The following is a 22,279-nucleotide window of genomic DNA, read 5'->3' on the forward strand; positions in this document are numbered from 1 at the left end:
AGTTATATCGTTTAAAAATATGTCTTCAGAAAGGTTGTACTGCCACCTCCTGGTAACACTTGCAGTTTGCACTTTGACATTACAAGCAAAGTTCAAACTATGATATTATGGCGGCTAACTATGTTTGTGTTTTAAAATGCTATTAATGCATTATATGAATTATATTTAATGAATCTCACGACGCGTCAGTTACAATAACGCTTATGTGACGAATTGGCGCGCTTTATGTGTTGGCTTCATGTTCAGTTTAAAGTGGTGTAGTTACCACTCCACGTCACTTGGTGGCGCCAGCGTTAGTCTCCGTGGCTCAGCCAATAAACCAGAAGTAGTTTGTTGACAAGGCGGGCTCGACGATTGGATTGATCAAATGTTGACCAAACGGCTTGTTTGCTTTTTGTAATAATGATCTACCACCGACCAACGTTTATGTATTTTATATTGAAGACTATGCATTGTTTATTTGGTTAAATGGCACCGCTATGCTGAGAGTGTATGAAATATTTGTTTCGCCGCTTACTATTGGTCAACGTGAACCACGTGACCATTTGGGGCGAGATAAGTCGGCAACAATTCCTTTCATAAAAAGTATTGACGTCATTCACAACAATGCAGTCATTCAAAAATGTATCGGTTGTTGTTTGGTGTGTTGATATGTGACGTCATCGTTATTTAGTGTGTGTAACCGTCACTTTAGCTAGTGGTGTCCGGAATCAGGTCCTCCCTTCTGACTGTCCAGCAGTATCGCTTCTCGGCCTTTTGGCTAAGATCAAGTGTAGTATCTGTTCTTATCAGTTTAATATCTGATACGTCCCCTATCCGGGGACCATATATTAAATTGATTTTTGGAACTGGGAGATGGAACAGGGGCTTGCTCCGTCCACTCCACGCATCGACCTGGTATTGCAGTACCTCCAGGAACGGTGCATCCCCTCTCTTGTTCAATACAATCTATCCCTTCAAACAAATAGAGCCTCGCCTGATTAGAACATTTCTTGGCAGGTCTAACCTTCAGACTTGTGACTTGTCTCAATGTCTGCTCCGGATTATGCAGTAAAATTTTGGAGTATAGAAGTACCTCCTCATGTAAAATCGTTTAAAAATGTTTCCTCTGCCGATAATTTAATTTTTGGTTCTGTAAAGCTTAATTCTCTGCCTTTCAGTATTGTAACATAAAGCTTCTCAAGTCATTTTAAATAATAATAAATTAATGAAAGAACCGAACTTCATGAATGTTTTTTGTGACCAACAAGTATGTGCTCCAACTACTCTATCACAAAACAAAAAAAAAGTGGTATAAATATTGGACATTCAAGACAGCCATGACATTATATTCTTTACAAGTGTGTGTAAACTTTTGACCGCGACTATATGTTGTATGTCTCTACAGTAGGTGTATATACAGAATGTTTATATACATATTTATATATATATATATATATATTAGGGCTGGGCAACGATTAAAATTTTTAATCAAAGTTAATCGCACTATTTGTCCGATTAATCGCGATTAACTGCATTTCATACGCAAAGCCCAATAATTAATTCAAAAGTAGTGTGTAGTGCACCTTTATTGGAATATTCTCCCACATGAACAAAAGCGCGTAAATATTTGTTGTGCAAACAAAATTTAAATCAGTCCTTGTTAAACAGTAGCAGTTAAATAGCATATTTTATGAAAATCAGCTCAAAAATGTAAATACAAACATTTAAGCTTATTACTACCACTGCCAGGGTATTTAAGTTATCCTGTTTGTTATGGAAAATAAATATAATCTACATACAAATCTCTGAGCCACAATCATAACATCTGAACAGGCAATTTCTGAGGTAACAGCAGAAACATTTTTTTTTATCAGGGATCTTATGTGTAAAAACCTATATTATAGGTAGTGGGCTGTTTTAGGGAATTTTTGATTAAATTATCCGTAGTAGCAATATTAATAATGTTGTGTTTATTCTGCGTAGTGCACTCAGAATAATTATGACCATATCTAGGAATTGATATGATGGGAATTTTCCGATTGTTTGCTTGGTGCTTTGATCAACTGAACGCATCATATACATGGTACTATATTGTGATGTTATGAGCCAGGGGAAAAAAAAACTACCCTACCCAGCATGCAACAGGAGTGACGAGCATGCGCGGTAGTCCGGTATAGGTTGTGTGTCGCCATGACGGCATCTTATATGTTGTGATATGCACGCTCTGAAAGCAAACGTTAAGAACTCAGCCAACACTCCTCGTCTGCATTATTCATAAATAGACAGAGAACACATATACTCCGCTGCTTCACAGGCCGCTGGATGTAGCCGGCAAAGTATTCCCATGCTAGCTAGCCGGTCTAGCAAGCACGCGTCATTCAGTCCAAAACGGCCCGATCTGTCCACATCCAGAATTGTCTGGCGGTCGAAAGTGATCCCGGAGTGACCACGCTGTAAGCCAGCCATGAAATTTGCAGAATTGTCCGATATTTTTGGCCAAATGTTCCATCTTTACCAAGAGCCCCTCCAAGCCGAAGCTTATCCGGGGGACACCATCTTGTTAAGAAAAGGCGTTAACAAAATAAAAGCATGTAAACAACATACGCAAATGTGCGATAAAATAATTGTCGGCGTTAATAGATTGATGAGTTAACTCGTAATTAACGCACTAATTTGCCCACCCCTAATATATATATATGTATGTATATATACATATAAACACACACATGTACACATATACATTATACATGTGTATGTATGTATATATATATATTTGTGTGTGTGTGCACATGTATGTGTTTGTATATATATAAGATGTGAAAATCTGCTGTACAGTTTGTGTGTATATATATACAGTACGTGTATATATATGTATATGTACACATATATATAGATATATATACACACACCCATGTACATATATACATTATATGAGTGTGTGTGCATATATGTATGTATGTGTGTGTGTGTATGTAAGCTGCAGAAAATCTGCTGTACAGTCTGTGTGCTTGGGTCCTGTTTTTAGGAACGCAAATACCAAACCTCACAATAATGTCTGATTGAAAGCTAAAAACGTTATGACAGACCACCTTAAAAAACGGAATGTAATTGTAAATGTTTTTATTGAATGAGACACCCAGAATGTACGCAGAGAAATGAAGAATGTAGGTTTTACAATATTGACTATGAACGATAAAACACTGATTATTGACTACATATGAACGTCACACCCCTTCTTCATCGACATATTTTACAATCAAGCGAAATCAACAAAAATGCAACAAACACAACAAAATATGAACGCGAAGGTTAAAGGGGAACATTATCACAATTTCAAAAGGGTTAAAAACAATAAAAATCAGTTCCCAGTGGCTTGTTGTATTTTTTGAAGTTTTTTTCAAAATTTTACCGGTCCCGGAATATCCCTAAATAGAGCTTTGAAGTGCCTTATTTTCGCTATCTTCGAAACCACTATCCATTTCCCTGTGACGTCATACAGGGCTGCCAATACAAACAACATGGCGGTTACCACAGCAAGATATAGCAACATTAGCTCGGATTCAGACTCAGCTTTCAGCGGCTTAAGCGATTCAACAGATTATGCATGTATTGAAACAGATGGTCGGAGTATGGAGGCAGATAGCGAAAACGAAATTGAAGAAGGAATTGAAGCTATTGAGCGAATAGCTATTGACGCTATTCGGCCATAGCGTGGGTGTACCTAATGGAGTGGCCCATAGCATGGCTGCCTCATTAGCATCGCCGGTAAAATGTGCGGACCAAACGATCAGGACTTTCACATCTTGTGACACTGGAGCAACTTAAATCTGTCGATTGGTAAGTGTTTGTTTCGCATTAAATGTGGGTATCTAGTTTCAAATGTACATACAGCTAGCGTCAATAGCATGTTAGCATCGATTAGCGTAGCATGTTAGCATCGATTAGCTGGCAGTCATGCCATGACCAAATATGTCTTGATTTGCACATAAGTCAACAACATCAACTAAACTCACCTTTGTGATTTCGTTGACTTAATGGTTGCAAATGCATCTGCAGGTTACCCATACATCTCTGTGCCATGTCTGTCTTAGCATCGCCGGTAAAATGTGCAGACACTTTGGTACATTCAATGGGGGTCCGGCGGCAGATTTCTTGCCAGTGGTGCAACTTGAATCCCTCCCTGTTAGTGTTCTTACACCCTTTGACAACACACCGACGAGGCATGATGTCTCCCAAGGTTCCAAAAAATAATCGAAAAAACGGAAAATAACAGAGCTGAGACCCGGTGTTTGTAATGTGACGGTGACGTCACGTTCTGACGTCATCGCTAAAAGACCGATAAACAGAAAGGCGTTTAATTTGCCAAAATTCACCCATTTAGAGTTCGGAAATAGGTTAAAAAAAGACATGGTCTTTTTTTCTGCAACATCAAAGTATATATTGACGCTTACATAGGTTTGGTGATAATGTTCCCCTTTAACAAAGAAGGGAAGAATGAAAACCTTAACACGTGCTTACCCAGACATCCATATACTAGCATTAACATGTCATTATTTTCTCCTCTATCTTATATTCATAAATATTTACGTTGTGTGCTGTTTATATCGTTATATTGTTGTTTGTATATCTAGTTATATCGTTTAAAAATATGTCTTCAGAAAGGTTGTACTGCCACCTACTGGTAACACTTGCAGTTTGCACTTTAACATTACAAGCAAAGTTCAAACTATGATATTATGGCGGCTAGCTATGTTTGTGTTTTAAAATGCTATTAATGCATTATATGAATTATATTTAATGAATTTCACGACGCGTCAGTTACAATAACGCTTATGTGACGAATTGGCGCGCTTTATGTGTTGGCTTCATGTCCAGTTTAAAGTGGTGTAGTTACCACTCCACGTCACTTGGTGGCGCCAGCGTTAGTCTCCGTTGCCCAGCCAATAAACCAGAAGTACTTTGTTGACAAGGCGGGCTCGACGATCTGATTGATCAAATGTTGACCAAACGACTTGTTTGCTTTTTGTGATAATGATCTACCACCGACCAACGTTTATGTATTTTATATTGAAGACTATGCATTGTTTATTTGGTGAAATGGCACCGCTATGCTGCGAGTGTATGAAATATTTGTTTCGCCACTTACTATTGGTCAACGTGAACCACGTGACCATTTGGGGCGAGATAAGTCGGCAACAATTCCTTTCCTAAAAAGTATTGACGTCATTCACAACAATGCAGTCATTCAAAAATGTCTGGGTTGTTGTTTGGTGTGTTGATATGTGACGTCATCGTTATTTAGTGTGTGTGTAACCGTCACTTTAGCTAGTGGTGTCCGGAATGACGTCCTCCCTTCTTACTGACCATCAGTATCGCTTCTCGGCCTTTTGGCTAAGATCAAGTGTAGTATCTGTTCTTATCAGTTTAATATCTGATACGTCCCCTATCCGGGGACCATATATTAAATTGATTTTTGGAACTGGGAGATGGAACAGGGGCTTGCTCCGTCCACTCCACGCATCGACCTGGTATTGCAGTACCTCCAGGAATGGTGCACCCCCTCTCTTGTCCAATGCAATCTTTCCCTTTAATCAATTAGTCTCTCACCTGTTCAGAAATGTACGTGGCAGATCTAACTTTCAGCCTTGTGACTAGTCTCAATGTTTGTTCCGTATAACGCAGTTAAATTTTAGAGTACAGAAGTACCTCCTCATGTAAAACGTCTAATAATGTTTCCTCTGCCGGTAATTCAATTTTAGGTTCTGTAAAGCTTAATTCTCTGCCTTTCCGTATTGTAACATAAAGCTTCTCAAGTCTTTTGAAATAATAATAAATTAATGAAAGAACCGAACTTCATGAATTTTTTTTGTGACCAACAAGTATGTGCTCCAACTACTCTGTCACAAAAAAAAAAAGGGGGGGGGTATAAATATTGGACATTCAAGACAGCCATGACATTATGTTCTTTACAAGTGTATGTAAACTTTCAACCACGACTATATGTTGTATGTCTCTACGGTAGGTGTATATACAGAATGTTTATATATATATATATATATATATATATATATATTAGGGCTGGGCAACGATTAAAAATGTTAATCAAAGTTAATCGCACTATTTGTCCGATTAATCGCGATTAACTGCATTTTATACGCAAAGCCCAATAATGAATTCAAAAGTAGTGTGTAGTGCACCTTTATTGGAATATTCTCCCACATGAACAAAAGCGCCAAAACATTTGTTGTGCAAACACAATTTAAATCAGTCCTTGTTAAACAGTAGCAGTTAAATAGCATATTTTATGAAAATCAACTCAAAAAAATGTAAATACAAACATTTAGGCTTATTACTATCTGTGTTGGCCCTGCGATGAGGTGGCGACTTGTCCAGGGTGTACCCCGCCTTCCGCCCGATTGTAGCTGAGATAGGCGCCAGCGCCCCCCGCGACCCCGAAAGGGAGTAAGCGGTAGGAAATGGATGGATGGACTACCACTGCCATGGTATTTAAGTTATCCTGTTTGTTATGGAAAATAAATATAATCTACATACAAATCTCTGAGCCACAATCATAACATCTGAACAGGCAATTTCTGAGGTAACAGCAGAAACATTTTTTTTATCAGGGATCTTATGTTTAAAAACCTATATTATAGGTAGTGGGCTGTTTTAGGGATTTTTTGATTAATTTATCCGTAGTAGCAATATTAATAATGTTGTGTTTATTCTGTGTAGTGCACTCAGAATAATTATGACCATATCTAGGAATTGATATGATGGGAATTTTCCGATTGTTTGCTTGGTGCTTTGATAAACTGAACGCATCATATACATGGTACTATATTGTGATGTTATGAGCCAGGGGAAAAAAGAACTACCCTACCCAGCATGCAACAGGAGTGACGAGCATGCGCGGTAGTCCGGTATAGGTTGGGTGTCGCCATGACGGCATCTTGTATGTTGTGATATGCACGCTCTGAAAGCAAACGTTAAGAACTCAGCCAACACTCCTGATCTGCATTATTCATAAATAGACAGACAACACATATACTCCGCTGCTTCACAGGCCGCTGGATGTAGCCGGCAAAGTATTCCCATGCTAGCTAGCCGGTCTAGCAAGCACGCGTCATTCAGTCCAAAAAGGCCCGATCTGTCCACATCCAGAATTGTCTGGCGGTCGTAATCGATCCCGGAGTGACCACGCTGTAAGCCAGCCATGAAATTTGCAGAATTGTCCAGTATTTTTTGCCTAATGTTCCATCTTTACCAAGAGCCCCTCCAAGCCGAAGCTTATCCGGGCGACGCCATCTTGTTAACAAAATAAAAGCATGTAAACAACATACGCAAATGTGCGATAAAATAATTGTCGGCGTTAATAGATTGATGAGTTAACTCGTAATTAATGCACTAATTTGCCCACCCCTAACATATATATATGTATGTTTATATACATATATATACACACATGTACATATATACATTATACATGTGTGTGTATGTATGTATATATATATATATATTTGTGTGTGTGTGTGTGCACATGTATGTGTTTGTATATATGTAAGATGTGAAAATCTGCTGTACAGTTTATGTATATGTACACATATACATAGGTATATATACACACACCCATGTACATATATACATTATATATGTGTGTGTGTGTGTGTGTGTGTGTGTGTGTGTGTGTCTGTGTGCGTGTGTGTGTGTCTTCGTCGAGTTCCGGCTAGGGGTCGTCAACCTGCGGCTTTTGAGTCTGTCCTAGTGGCTCCCTGGAGCTTAATCACAAACGTACGGAAAAAAATGCGGGAAAAATTAATTTTTGTTTGTTTTAATATGCTTTCTGTAGGAGGAGAAACATAATGCAAACCTTCCTATTTTTTATAAAGTACACTGTTAATATAAAACATGCTTCACGGATTTGAGTATTTGGCGAGCGCTGTTTTGTCCTACTAATTTTGGCGGTCCTTGAACTCACTGTAGCTTGTTTACATGTATAACTTTCTCCGACTGTCTATGATGTGTTTTATGCCACTTCTTTTTCTGTCTCATTTCGTCAACCAAACTTTTAATGTTGTGCGTGAATGCACAGAGGTGAGTTTTATTGATGTTATTGATATCCAAGATGGCGGCGCCCGGACGGGCTGCGCTCTCGAGGAGATCCTGCTAAAGATGGAACATTTGGCAGAAATACCGGACAATTCCACAAACTTTATGGCTGGCTCACATCGTGGTCACTCCGTGATCACGTACGACCGCCAGACACTTCTGGATGTGGACACATCGGGCCGTTTTGGACTGATAGACGCGGGCGTGCTAAACATGCTAACTAGCATGGGGATACATCGGCGGCTACATCCAGCGGCCCGTGAAGCAGGGGAGTCTAGTAGCAGCGGGGGCCGTCTACGGAGCAGACGCCAGCGGTGTGATCGGAAACGCGGATGCCGAGCGGGGCTAAAAACAAAGCAGAAGGCTAATCCCCACAGAACACCACTTTCCTCCATCCCGAAGACGGATTTAGATGGAAAATGCGAGACTACTGGTCTGGGTAAGGAGTCTGTTAAATTAGAACAAGTTTTTTCTGCTTTGAGTGTTTCAGAGTTGGACATGTGTTTTACTGAGGTGGCTAACTATGATGCGTGCAGTTTATCAAAGCAACAAACAAACAATCGGAAAATCCCCGTTACTGAGGTGGCTAACCATGATGCGTGCAGTTTATCAAAGCAACAAACAAACAATCGGAAAATCCCCGTTACTGAGGTGGCTAACCATGATGCGTGCAGTTTATCAAAGCAACAATCAAACAATCGGAAAATTCCTGTCGTATCAATTCCTAGATATGGTCGTAACTATACTAAATGCACTGGGCATAATAAACACAACATTATTAATATTGCTACTACGGATAATTTGATCAAAAACTCCCTAAAACAGCCCACTACCTATAATATAGGTTTTTTAAACATAAGATCATTGTCTCCTAAAACGTTGTTAGTTAATGATATTATCAGAGACAACAATCTTAACGTCATCGGTCTCAGCGAAACCTGGCTTAAACCAAACGACTTTTTTGCGCTAAATGAGGCATGTCCTCCTAACTTTACACATGCGCATATTGCCCGTCCACTCAAAAGGGGTGGGGGGGTTGCACTAATATACAACGAAAACTTTAACCTTAGTCCTAACATAAATAATAAATATAAATCGTTTGAGGTGCTTACTATGAGGTCTGTCACACCGCTGCCTCTACACCTGGCTGTTATCTACCGCCCCCCAGGGCCCTATTCGGACTTTATTAATGAATTCTCAGAGTTCGTTGCTGATCTAGTGACACACGCCGATAATATAATCATAATGGGGGACTTTAATATCCATATGAATACCCCATCGGACCCACCGTGCGTAGCGCTCCAGACTGTAATTGATAGCTGTGGTCTCACACAAATAATAAATGAACCCACGCATCGCAACGGTAATACGATAGACCTAGTGCTTGTCAGGGGCATCACCGTTTCCAAAGTTACGATACTCCCGTATACTAAAGTATTGTCTGATCATTACCTTATAAAATTCGAGGTTCAGACGCATGTTCGTCAAACTAATAATAATAATAACTGCTATAGCAGTCGCAACATTAATACAGCCACAACGACAACTCTTGCTGACCTACTGCCCTCGGTAATGGCACCATTCCCAAAGTATGTGGGCTCTATTGATAACCTCACTAACAACTTTAACGACGCCCTGCGCGAAACCATTGATAACATAGCACCGCTAAAGTTAAAAAAGGCTCCAAAAAAGCGCACCCCGTGGTTTACAGAAGAAACTAGAGCTCAGAAATTATTATGTAGAAAGCTGGAACGCAAATGGCGCACGACTAAACTTGAGGTGCACCATCAAGCATGGAGTGATGGTTTAATAACTTATAAACGCATGCTTACCTTAGCTAAAGCTAAATATTACTCAAATCTCATCCACCGTAATAAAAACGATCCTAAATTTTTGTTTAGTACGGTAGCATCGCTAACCCAACAAGGGACTCCTTCCAGTAGCTCCACCCACTCAGCTGATGACTTTATGCAATTCTTTAGTAAGAAAATTGAAGTCATTAGAAAGGAGATTAAAGACAATGCGTCCCAGCTACAACGGGGTTCTATTAACACTGACACGATTGTATATACGGCGGATACTACCCTCCAAAATACTTTCTCTCGTTTTGAGGAAATAACATTAGAGGAATTGTTACAACGTGTAAATGGAATAAAACAGACAACATGTTTACTTGACCCTCTTCCTGGGAAAGTGATCAAGGAGCTCTTTGTATTATTAGGTCCATCAGTGCTAAATATTATAAACTTATCACTCTCCTCGGGCACTGTTCCCCTAGCATTCAAAAAAGCGGTTATTCATCCTCTTCTTAAAAGACCTAACCTCGATCCTGACCTCATGGTAAATTACCGACCGGTGTCTCACCTTCCCTTTATTTCAAAAATCCTCGAAAAAATTGTTGCGGAGCAGTTAAATGAACACTTAGCGTCTAACAATCTATGTGAAACCTTTCAATCCGGTTTCAGGGCAAATCACTCCACGGAGACAGCCCTCGCAAAAATGACTAATGATCTATTGCTAACGATGGATTCTGATGCGTCATCTATGTTGCTGCTCCTCGATCTTAGCGCTGCTTTCGATACCGTCGATCATAACATTTTATTAGAACGTATCAAAACACGAATTGGTATGTCAGACTTAGCCCTGTCTTGGTTTAACTCTTATCTTACTGATAGGATGCAGTGTGTCTCCCATAACAATGTGACCTCGGACTACGTTAAGGTAACGTGTGGAGTTCCCCAGGGTTCGGTCCTTGGCCCTGCACTCTTCAGCATCTACATGCTGCCGCTAGGTGACATCATACGCAAATACGGTATTAGCTTTCACTGTTATGCTGATGACACCCAACTCTACATGCCCCTAAAGCTGACCAACACGCCGGACTGTAGTCAGCTGGAGGCATGTCTTAATGAAATTAAACAATGGATGTCCGCTAACTTTTTGCAACTCAACGCCAAAAAAACGGAAATGCTGATTATCGGTCCTGCTAGACACCGAACTCTATTTAATAATACAACTCTAACATTTGACAACCAAACAATTAAACAAGGCGACACGGTAAAGAATCTGGGTGTTATCTTCGACCCAACTCTCTCCTTTGAGGCACACATTAAAAGCGTTACTAAAACAGCCTTCTTTCATCTCCGTAATATCGCTAAAATTCGCTCAATTCTGTCCACTAAAGACGCTGAGATCATTATCCATGCGTTTGTTACGTCTCGCCTCGACTACTGTAACGTATTATTTTCGGGTCTCCCCATGTCTAGCATTAAAAGATTACAGTTGGTACAAAATGCGGCTGCTAGACTTTTGACAAGAACAAGAAAGTTTGATCACATTACGCCTGTACTGGCTCACCTGCACTGGCTTCCTGTGCACTTAAGATGTGACTTTAAGGTTTTACTACTTACGTATAAAATACTACACGGTCTAGCTCCATCTTATCTTGCCGATTGTATTGTACCATATGTCCCGGCAAGAAATCTGCGTTCAAAGGACTCCGGCTTATTAGTGATTCCCAAAGCCCAAAAAAAGTCTGCGGGCTATAGAGCATTTTCCGTTCGGGCTCCAGTACTCTGGAATGCCCTCCCGGTAACAGTTCGCGATGCCACCTCAGTAGAAGCATTTAAGTCTCACCTTAAAACTCATTTGTATACTCTAGCCTTTAAATAGACTCCCTTTTTAGACCAGTTGATCTGCCGTTTCTTTTCTTTTTCTTCTATGTCCCACTCTCCCGTGTGGAGGGGGTCCGGTCCGATCCGGTGGCCATGTACTGCTCGCCTGTGTATCGGCTGGGGACATCCCTGCGCTGCTGATCCGCCTACGCTTGGGATGGTTTCCTGCTGGCTCCGCTGTGAACGGGACTCTCGCTGCTGTGTCTTGGATTCTCTTTGGACTGGACTCTCGCGACTGTGTTGTATCCATTGTGGATTGAACTTTCACAGTATCATGTTAGACCCGCTCGACATCCATTGCTTTCCTCCTCTCTAAGGTTCTCATAGTCATCATTGTCACTGACGTCCCACTGGGTCATTATTGTCACCAATGTCCCACTGGGTGTGAGTTTTCCTACCGAGGATGTCGTGGTGGTTTGTGCAGCCCTTTGAGACACTAGTGATTTAGGGCTATATAAGTAAACATTGATTGATTGATTGATTGACTTGTGTGGAGTGCTAATCAGACATATTTGGTCACCGCATGACTGTTAGCTAATCGATGCTAACATGCTATTTAGGCTAGCTATATGTACATATTGCATCATTATACCTCATTTTTTTAGCTATATTTGTGGTCATTTAGTTTCCTTAAAGTCCTCTTAATTCAATTTATATCTCATGACACACTATCTGTATGTAATATGGCTTTTCATTTTTTTGCGGCTCCAGACAGATTTGTTTTTGTATTTTGGGTTCAACGTGGCTCTTTCAACATTTTGGGTTGCTGGGCGATAAATCGATATACACGATATATCGCAGGTTGGTCTCTGCGATATAGAAAATGACTATATCGTGATATTCGAGTATACGTTCTCACGCAGTTGCTTTTAGCTGCGGGCATTACAGTACAGGCTCATCTCACTCTTTCCTGTGTCTCCTTCTCACAGACAGCAACGCACTAACTTAACATACGTCACATACGTATACGCCCTCGCGGAGCATAGTATTAGCAGCATGGGTAATGTTAGCTGTGATGCTAGCAGAGCCGTGCGAGTGGTAATACGAGAGAAAGAAGGTGCAAATCTGGTAACAAATGAAGGAAGAATTAATTCCCAAGAAAAACAGCAGGGGCTCCATCGTCTGGCGGTGGTTTGGCTTCAAGTGGGAATACGTCGAACAGACTACCGTAATTTGTCAAGTCTGGGGCAAAAGCGTTGCTACAAAAAGTAGCATTGCTGCTATTATGTAGTATATTTTGAAAAGTCACCTGCTAGAGAATGAAGAGTGCTTACTCTGCATGTCAACATCTCCATTAGATGCCACACGCCCACAAAATCAAAATGCCGAGGTAAACATTTCCAGGTCAACACCGTATGAAAAAAATAGTCAACAGAATTTAACAACATCCGCAGTAACCTACCACATAGTGAAGGACGAACACTATTTGATTTCCTATTATGCAGCTCATTTTTATTTGACACTTAAAATGTTTCTGACAATCTTGCTCTTTCTGTTTTGGAAATGACATGAGCGTTTGTGCCAGTGCTTCTTAATAACCGTTTAATAAATACAGTTTTGGTCAATTGACTTAGTTGTGATTTCCCACTCTCTGCATGAAAGTTTAAAATGAGCATATATTAAAGCAGTATGAAGAAGAATGTTTTATTGTGGACACATAGAATCATCATACTGCTGTGATTATATACATCAAGTGCTAATTCAAGGCAAAACATCCAGATATATATCGTGTATCGCGATATGGCTTAAACATATTGAGATATTTTAGAAAAGCCATATCGCCCAGCCCTACGTTGAGTAGAAATTTACTCTAGACCAGGGATGTCAAACTGGTTTCAGTTATGGCTGCCATCAGAGGGCAGCTTGTTGTATTTTTAGGCCCACTATATATATTTTGATATTTTGCCTTAGCCTTGAATGAACACTTGATGCATATAATCACAGCTTCAACTCCATGCCGTCTCCAGATGAACTAAGCAAGTTTCTTTTCGTACATTCTGCTGCTGCATTAAATCAATCACGACATTGCATCCTGGAACTCTACCTCCGCTTTACTGGCGAAACAGGAAGCGCGTCAGAAAAGCACTAAACCCAGCTGACTTCAAAGCGACAGGCCGATTCAGAGTCGCTATATTTTTTGTCAACAAAAAAAGTGTTGAAGGGAAGCCAACACACACGATTCAAGCCACAGGACGACACTGCCAATTCTCAGCAAAATGTTAACTAAAAACCACCATTACATGGGACGTAGGTCACAGGGCAGTGTTTTAAATGTAGAAAAAAAAATCACAATTTGACCCTTTTAATGTGGTGCGCCTTATGGTCCGAAAATAGGGTGCAGTCAAATAAAGCCCAATATTTAAAACTAATGTTGGTTTTCCAGTACGGCTTCACTTTGTTGCGTCGCCGAGCCCTCCAGCTTGAAGAGCTCACCCTGGGCGCAGATTCTGCGGACTGTGCCAAAACTCTCAATGAATTGGGCGTGCTCTACTACCTCCAAAACAACCTGGAGTAAGACTCGCCCCGCAAAACTCCTCAGACACTTCCGGCACGTTCCCACCACTTTATATGTCCTCCCCAGCGCCGCCAAGGTGTTCCTGACCCGCTCCCTGCAGATGCGCCAGCGGGTCCTGGGTCCTGATCATCCTGACTGCGCTCAGTCCCTCAACAACCTGGCCGCGCTTCACACGGAGAGGCGGGACTACGAAGCGGCCGAGGACATGTACGAGAGGGCGCTGGACATCCGCAAAAGGGCCCTGTCCCCCGACCACCCCTTGCTGGCCTACACGCTCAAACACCTGGCCATGCTGTATAAGCGCAGGGTGAGGTGGATGACACTAAAACTTTGGAAAGCCAAAGCTGATTTTTTTTGTGTGTGTATGTCCCAGGGGAAGCTGGAGAAGGCGGTGCCACTCTATGAGCTCTCGCTGGACATCAGAGAAAAGAGTTTTGGACCCAAACACCCCAGTGTGGCCACAGCACTGGTCAACCTGGCAGTGAGCTACTGCCAGCTGGTAACTTTCATTGATTATTAATACTTTCAACCTGTGTTGGCGGCCAAAACAATTTCCCCAGCAGAGCAAAGTAATGTTATACATTTTGTTGATAGCTTGAGTCTCAGTTATTTGTGATATAGCAAGTACATCACTGACAAACACCCTCACACAGCAACACTTTATTCCCTGCCTCACAGTTAATTCTATATATACTGTAGTCATCTCCTTCTGTTTAGATACACACTCTCAGTTGTACTTTTATACACACATATAGAGTAGGGCTGGGCGATATGGCCTTTTTTTAATATCTCTATAAGTTTAGGCCATATCGCAATACACAATATATATCTCGATATTTTGCCTTAGCCTTAAATGAACACTTGATGCATATAATCACAGCAGTATGATGATTCTATGTGTCTACATGAAAACATTCTTCTTCATACTGCTTTAATACATGCTACTTTTAAACTTTCAGCAGAGAAGGATATCACAACTAAGTCAATTGACCAAAACTGTATTTATTAAACAGTTATTAAGCAGTGGCACAAACGTTCATGTCATTTCCAAAACAGAAAGTGCAAGATTGTCAGACACATTTTAAGTGTCAAATAAAAATTAGCTGCATAATAGGAAATCAAATAGTGTTCTTCTTTCGCTATGTGGTAGGTTTTTACGGATGTTACTAAATTCTATTTTTTTCATTCGGTGTTGATGTGGAAATGTTTGCCTCTGCATTTTGATGGTGTGGGCGTGTGGCACCGAACGGAGATGTTGACATGCGAAGTAAGCACTCTTCATTCTCTAGCACAGGGGTGCCCATTACGTCGATCGCGAGCTACCGGTTGATCGCGGAGGATGTGTTAGTCGATCGCCAGCCAGGCATTTAAAAAAATAGACCCAAAAATTAGCGATCATCAATTTTCACCAAGACGTCACTTTCGTCACTTGATTGACATTCACGACACCTGAGGGTCTTGCGAGATGACACTGGCTGCTGCGAGCTTATTATTAAGAAAAGGTGATAGACAGGAAGGCGAGAAACACTTTTTATTTCAACACATTCATGCCGTACCTGCTGTCAAAACCCTAAAGACCAACTGCACAGTTCCTATCTTCACAATAAAAGCGCTGCTTCCTCTTGGCTGGGCTAACAAAATAAGAGTTTCAGAAAGCTGGCGTGCACAAGCTAGCAAGCTACGGAGCTAAGGGATTTCTTGTAAAGTGTATAAAAACGAGTATGGCAGCTGGACAAATAAGATGCCAAAAACTAACCACTTTCATGTGGTATTGGGCAGAAAGGAGGACTTTTGTTTTCCTCCATTTGAAAATGCCGTCGTTATCCGCACTTCTGTCGGATTCCAATCAATGCAAGTCATCCGAATCAGGTAATACTCCAACTTATATTCTTATCTTCATGGAAAAAAGGACTCTATATGTGTTAAACATTATTGCATTATCATTAAAAACCTTTTAATATGTGAACAAAAATGTATGTTTCATAAATAAAAACATAAATGATATATATGACTGAGGTAGATCCCCTCGACTTGGTCAATTGAAAAGTAGCTCGCCTGCAGAAGAAGTGTGGGCACCCCTGCTCTAGCAGGTGACTTTTCAAATGACGCTACATATTAGCAGTAATGCTACTTTTTATAGCAACGCTTGTGCCACATGCTTGACTTACTACGGTTGTCTGTTCGACATATTCCCACTTGAAGCCAAACCACCTACTCCTCCTTCATTCACACCTTCTTTCTCTTATATTAACACTCGCACGGCTCAGCTAGCATCACAGCTAACGTTACCCATGCTGCTACCTCTCTGCTCCGCGAGGATGGAGATGTATGTGACGTATGTAAGAAGTGCGCTTTCTGTCTGTGAGAAGGAGAGACAGGAAAGAGCGAGGAGAGCCTGCAGTGTAATGCCCGCAGCTAAAAGCAACTGCGTGAGAACGTATACTCGAATATCACGATGTAATTATTTTCTATATCGCACAGAGACAAACCCGCGATAAATCCTGTATATCGATCTATCGCCCAGCCCTAATATACAGTACAGGCCAAAAGTTCGAACACACCTTCTCATTTCAATGTGTTTTCTTTATTTTCATGACTATTTACATTGTAGATTATTATGAAGCAAAAGTAGTTTTTTTACATTTATCTTGAGTAGGCCTGTACATGTTGCTGTCCGCAGATTCTCTTCCTGCTCAGAGAGTAATTTTATATTTGTAAACACAATATAGTGACCTACTTTTATTACTCTTCGACTACTCGTATTGCACTCTGGTCAACTTTCTTACTTTTACAATTGGTTTTATATATGCAGTTGATTTTATTAGAATATATTTCTCTTATTTATTAGTGTTTAGTATATTATTATGTATAAATTCTATTTACAAAGCAAATGAAATAACTGGAAGTAAATACTCCTGTTAATTAGTTATTATGAAGGATTTATATTAGTGTTTAGTATATTACAATGTCCATCCATCCATCTTCTTCCGCTTATCCGAGGTCGGGTCACGGGGGCAACAGCCTATTATTACAATGTATAAATTTTATTTATAAAGAAAATGAAATAACTTGAAGTAATTACTCTTATTAATTGGATATTATGAAGGATTTATTATGATTGCTTCGTTTTCAAAATAAAATGCTGCATCAGCTTTGCTCACTTGATGATGTTCTGTGGATGGATGTCCTCTGATGAAGGAAGTCCAGATGTCCCACAAAAGCAGAGATCTTATTTGTTTTTCTTGTTGAATCACAAAGTACTACTCAGATCTTTGAGTGCTTTTGTAGTTATTTTATTATTAGACAATCATGCTTGTTTACAAAAGGAAGGACAAATGCATCTTTGCTATTTCTATTGCCAAATCAATCAATCAATCAATCAATGTTTATTTATATAGCCCCAAATCACAAATGTCTCAAAGGACTGCACAAATCATTACGACTACAACATCCTCGGAAGAACCCACAAAAGGGCAAGGAAAACTCACACCCAGTGGGCAGGGAGAATTCACATCCAGTGGGACGCCAGTGACAATGCTGACTATGAGAAACCTTGGAGAGGACCTCAGATGTGGGCAACCCCCCCCCTCTAGGGGACCGAAAGCAATGGATGTCGAGCGGGTCTAACATGATACTGTGAAAGCTCAATCCATAGTGGCTCCAAGACAGCAGCGAGAGTCCCGTCCACAGGAAACCATCACAAGCGGATCAGCAGCGTAGAGATGTCCCCAACCGATACAGGCGAGCGGTCCATCCAGTCAGTACTTCATCCATGGTCATCGGACCGGACCCCCTCCACAAGGGAGGGGGGGACATAGGAGAAAGAAAAGAAGCGGCAGATCAACTGGTCTAAAAAGGAGGTCTACTCAAAGGCTAGAGTATACAGATGAGTTTTAAGATGAGACTTAAATGCTTCTACTGAGGTAGCATCTCGAACTGTTACCGGGAGGGCATTCCAGAGTACTGGAGCCCGAACGGAAAACGCTCTATAGCCCGCAGACTTTTTTTGAGCTCTAGGAATCACTAATAAGCCGGAGTCTTTTGAACGCAGATTTCTTGCCGGGACATACGGTACAATACAATCGGCAAGATAGGCTGGAGCTAGACCGTGTAGTATTTTATACGTAAGTAGTAAAACCTTAAAGTCACATCTTAAGTGCACAGGAAGCCAGTGCAGGTGAGCCAGTAAAGGCATAATATGATCAAACTTTCTTGTTCTTGTCAAAAGTCTAGCAGCCGCATTTTGTACCAACTGTAATCTTTTAATGCTAGACATGGGGAGACCCGAAAATAATACGTTACAGTAATCGAGACGAGACGTAACAAACGCATGGATAATGATCTCGGCGTCTTTAGTGGACAAAATGGAGCGAATTTTAGCGATATTACGGAGATGAAAGAAGGCCGTTTTAGTAACGCTTTTAATGTGTGACTCAAAGGAGAGAGTTGGGTCGAAGATAATACCCAGATTTTTTACAGAGTCACCTTGTTTTATTATTTGGTTGTCAAATGTTAACGTTGTATTATTAAATAGAGGTCGGTGTCTAGCAGGACCGATAATCAGCATTTCCGTTTTTTTGGCATTAAGTTGCAAAAAGTTAGCGGACATCCATTGTTTAATTTCATTAAGACACGCTTCCAACTGACTACAGTCCGGCGTGTTGGTCAGCTTTAGGGGCATGTAGAGTTGGGTGTCATCAGCATAACAGTGAAAGCTAATACCGTATTTGCGTATGACGTCACCTAGCGGCAGCATGTAGATGCTGAAGAGTATATGTAGTGTTCATCTTGTGAGGCAATGCAAATTAAACAATAAAAAAAAACAAATAACGTTTTGTATTGGTCCAGGTTATCGCGGACTGTTATTACTGACGGACAGGTGTCGCGGTGTGACTGCAGCCAGGAGCGGAAGAAAACCCTTGTCTCCATGGCAACGTCTCCTGTCGCTTTCACTCATTTGCCGCTTTTCCACTAATGCAGGGGTAGGCGACCCAGAACGTTGAAAGAGCCATTTTGGAGCCAAATAACACAACGCTGTCAAGCGCCATTATAATAAAACTCGCGGGCCGCACTAACAATAAACTTTCATATTAAGGTGGGGGCCGCAAAATAACGTCCCGCTGGTTGCGTGTCTGAGACCCCTGGTTTATAGAAATAACTTATAAATAAATTGTGCAAATAGAAAGTAAAAACAATAACAGACCAAATAAAATCCAGAGGGGTTTCGGTGGGAGCGGGGGTGTATATTATAGCGTCCCGGAAGAGTTAGTGCTGCAAGGGGTTCTGGGATTTTGTTATGTTGTGTTACGGTGCGGATGTTTTCCCGAAATGTGTTTGTCATTCTTGTTTGGTGTGGGTTCACAGTGTGGCGCATATTTGTAACTGTTAAAAGTTGTTTATAGGGCCACCCTCATTGTGACCTGTATGGCTGTTGACCAAGTATGCATTGCATTCACTTGAGTGTGTCTGTAAAAGCTGTATATATTATCTGACTGGGCCGACACGCTGTTTGCATGGAGGAAAAGTGGACGTGACGACAGGTTGTAGAGGACGCTAAAGGCAGTGGCTTTAAGGCACGCCCCCAATATTGTCGTCCAGGTGTAAATCGGGAGAATGGTTGCCCGGGAGATTTTCGGGCGGGGCACCGATATTTGGGAGTCTCCCGGAAAAATCGGGAGGTTTGGCAAGTATGGTTCCGTTAAATGACGTTTTTCCACGCAGCTACGAAGAGGGCGATTTTGAAAAGGCTGCTGAGCTCTACAAGCGTGCCATGGAGATCAAAGAGGCGGAGCCATCGCTGGTGTGTGGAAACGCGCCCTCACGCCATTCATCCAGCGTGGAGACCTTTAGCATGAGGGGACCTGCCCCTCTCCCTCCTGGCCCCAGGTGACACTGGCGGACAGAGGTACTATGTGGAGGTTTGCAAATAATGCCCTGAGATGATGAGGATTATTTAAAACTATATACATTTTCTGTTATACCACTTTTGTAACACAGTATTAGCACTACAGCAAATTCCGAAATGGTTTTATATTTGTTTTTGTGAAACATAATACTTTGCCGGATAGTATTGTAACATAAAGCCTCTCGAGTCATTTGAGATAATAATAAATTCATACATGAACCAAACTTCATGAATGTTTTTTGTTACCAACAAGTATGTGCTTCAATCACTCTATCACAAAAAAAAATAAAAGTTGTAGAAAATATTGGAAATTCAAGACAGCCATGACATTATGTTCTTTACAAGTGTGTGTAAACTTTTGACCACGACTGTATGTTTGTATGTCTGTACAGTAGGTGTATATACAGTATGTGTATATATATATATATACACAGTATGGTTGTATATATATTTGTCTACATACACACACACATGTACATCTATACATTATATATCAGTGTGTGTATAGTTGTGTATGTATATAGACATGTATAAATGTGTGTGTGTGTGTGTGTGTGTGTGTGTAAGTTGCAAAAATCTGCTGTACAGTATGTGTGCTTGGGTCCTGTTTTTAGGAACACAAATACAAAACCTAACAATAATGTCTGATTGAAAGCTAAAAACGTTATGACAGACCACCGTAAAAAAATTTAATGTAATGTTAAATGTTTTTACTGAATGAGACACCCAGAATGTACGCAGAGAAATGAAGAATGAAAATAAAGAATGTAGGTTTTACAATATTGACTATGAACGATAAAACACTGAATATTGACTACATATGAACGTCACACCCCCTCTTCATCGACATATTTTACAATCAAGCGAAATCAACAAAAATGCAACAAACACAACAAAATATGAACGCGAAGGTTAACAAAAAACCCCACCTACAATCTGATATATCTGATATATGACTAAGCTTTAGAACTTTGTTGTAATAATCTTCCGTTTGTCCCTGACACCCGCATTTCAGGCTCGTTCTGGAAACTCTGTGGAAACGCTCCCCACCCACACTGCTTGGTGCCTCGTCTGAGCTGCTGTGACTTAGATGACCATTGTAACTAATTAGATGACCATTGTAGCTAATTAGATAACCATAGTAACTAATTAGATGACCATAGTAACTAATTAGATGACCATAGTAACTAATTAGACGACCATAGTAACTCATTAGATGACCATAGTAACTAATTAGATGACCATAGTAACTAATTAGATGACTGTAGTAACTAATTAGATGACCATAGTAACTAATTAGATGACCATAGTAACTAATTAGGTGACCATAGTAACTAATTAGATGACCATAGTAACTAATTACATGACCATAGTAACTAATTAGATGACCATAGTAACTAATTAGGTGACCATAGTAACTAATTAGATGACCATAGTAACTAATTAGGTGACCATAGTAACTAATTAGATGACCATAGTAACTAATTAGATGACCATAGTAACTAATTAGATGACCATAGTAACTAGTATATCATGCAAAAGCGCAGATTCCAACCATTGAAATACTATGTATGGTTCAAGACTTACGGTCATTAGAAAACCTCACTGCACATCATAATGGCAGCTACACTTTCCATCTGAAAGATCTAAAATAATTATTTGGGAATGTCCGGTGTACCAGATTGAAAAGCTTAACGGGCAGTATGTGGTCCCCGGGCCTTAAATTTCCCTGGTCTGTATTAAAGGCCTACTGAAACCCACTACTACCGACAACGCAGTCTAATAGTTTATATATCAATGATGAAATATTAACATTGCAACACATGCCAATACGGCCTTTTTAGTTTACTAAATTGCAATTTTAAATTTCCCGCAAAGTATCCTGTTGAAAACGTCGCGGAATGATGACGCTTATGTTGACGCGTGCTTGTGATGTCATTGGTTGGAGCGGACATTTCAGCCCAGCACCACTCATGGCTAAAAGTCGTCTGCTTTAATCGCATAATTACACAGTATTCTGGACATCTGTGTTGCTGAATCTTTTTGCAATTTGTTAAGTTAATAATGGAGACTACAAAGAAGAATGTTGTTGGT

At 40.5% G+C, this 22,279-nt stretch overlaps 1 protein-coding gene and 2 non-coding genes across 4 annotated transcripts in view; all 3 read left to right on the top strand.

The window, feature by feature from the left end:
* nphp3 (nephronophthisis 3) overlaps positions 1–22,279 on the top strand; it is an 80,806-nt gene that overhangs the window by 48,793 nt on the left and 9,734 nt on the right. Inside the window, exons 23-25 of one of the 2 annotated variants that reach the window (XM_061922280.1) lie at positions 14,149–14,276; positions 14,347–14,587; positions 14,654–16,244. The exons of the other annotated variant lie outside the window; for it this stretch is intronic. Of the exons in view, the coding sequence (XP_061778264.1) occupies positions 14,149–14,276; positions 14,347–14,587; positions 14,654–14,800 (516 nt within the window). The 3' untranslated portion in view covers positions 14,801–16,244. Of the gene's footprint in view, positions 1–14,148; positions 14,277–14,346; positions 14,588–14,653; positions 16,245–22,279 lie in introns of those variants that run through there. 2 annotated transcript variants of the gene reach the window in all.
* On the top strand, positions 741–931 carry LOC133569928 (U2 spliceosomal RNA). The gene has a single exon (XR_009809981.1). It is a non-coding gene; the product is annotated as a U2 spliceosomal RNA (small nuclear RNA).
* LOC133569930 (U2 spliceosomal RNA) lies at positions 5,354–5,544 on the top strand. Its single transcript, XR_009809983.1, has one exon. It is a non-coding gene; the product is annotated as a U2 spliceosomal RNA (small nuclear RNA).

Source organism: Nerophis ophidion, linkage group LG15 (genome assembly GCF_033978795.1).
Source record: "Nerophis ophidion isolate RoL-2023_Sa linkage group LG15, RoL_Noph_v1.0, whole genome shotgun sequence".
In the NCBI taxonomy this organism is placed as follows: Eukaryota; Metazoa; Chordata; class Actinopteri; order Syngnathiformes; family Syngnathidae; genus Nerophis; species Nerophis ophidion.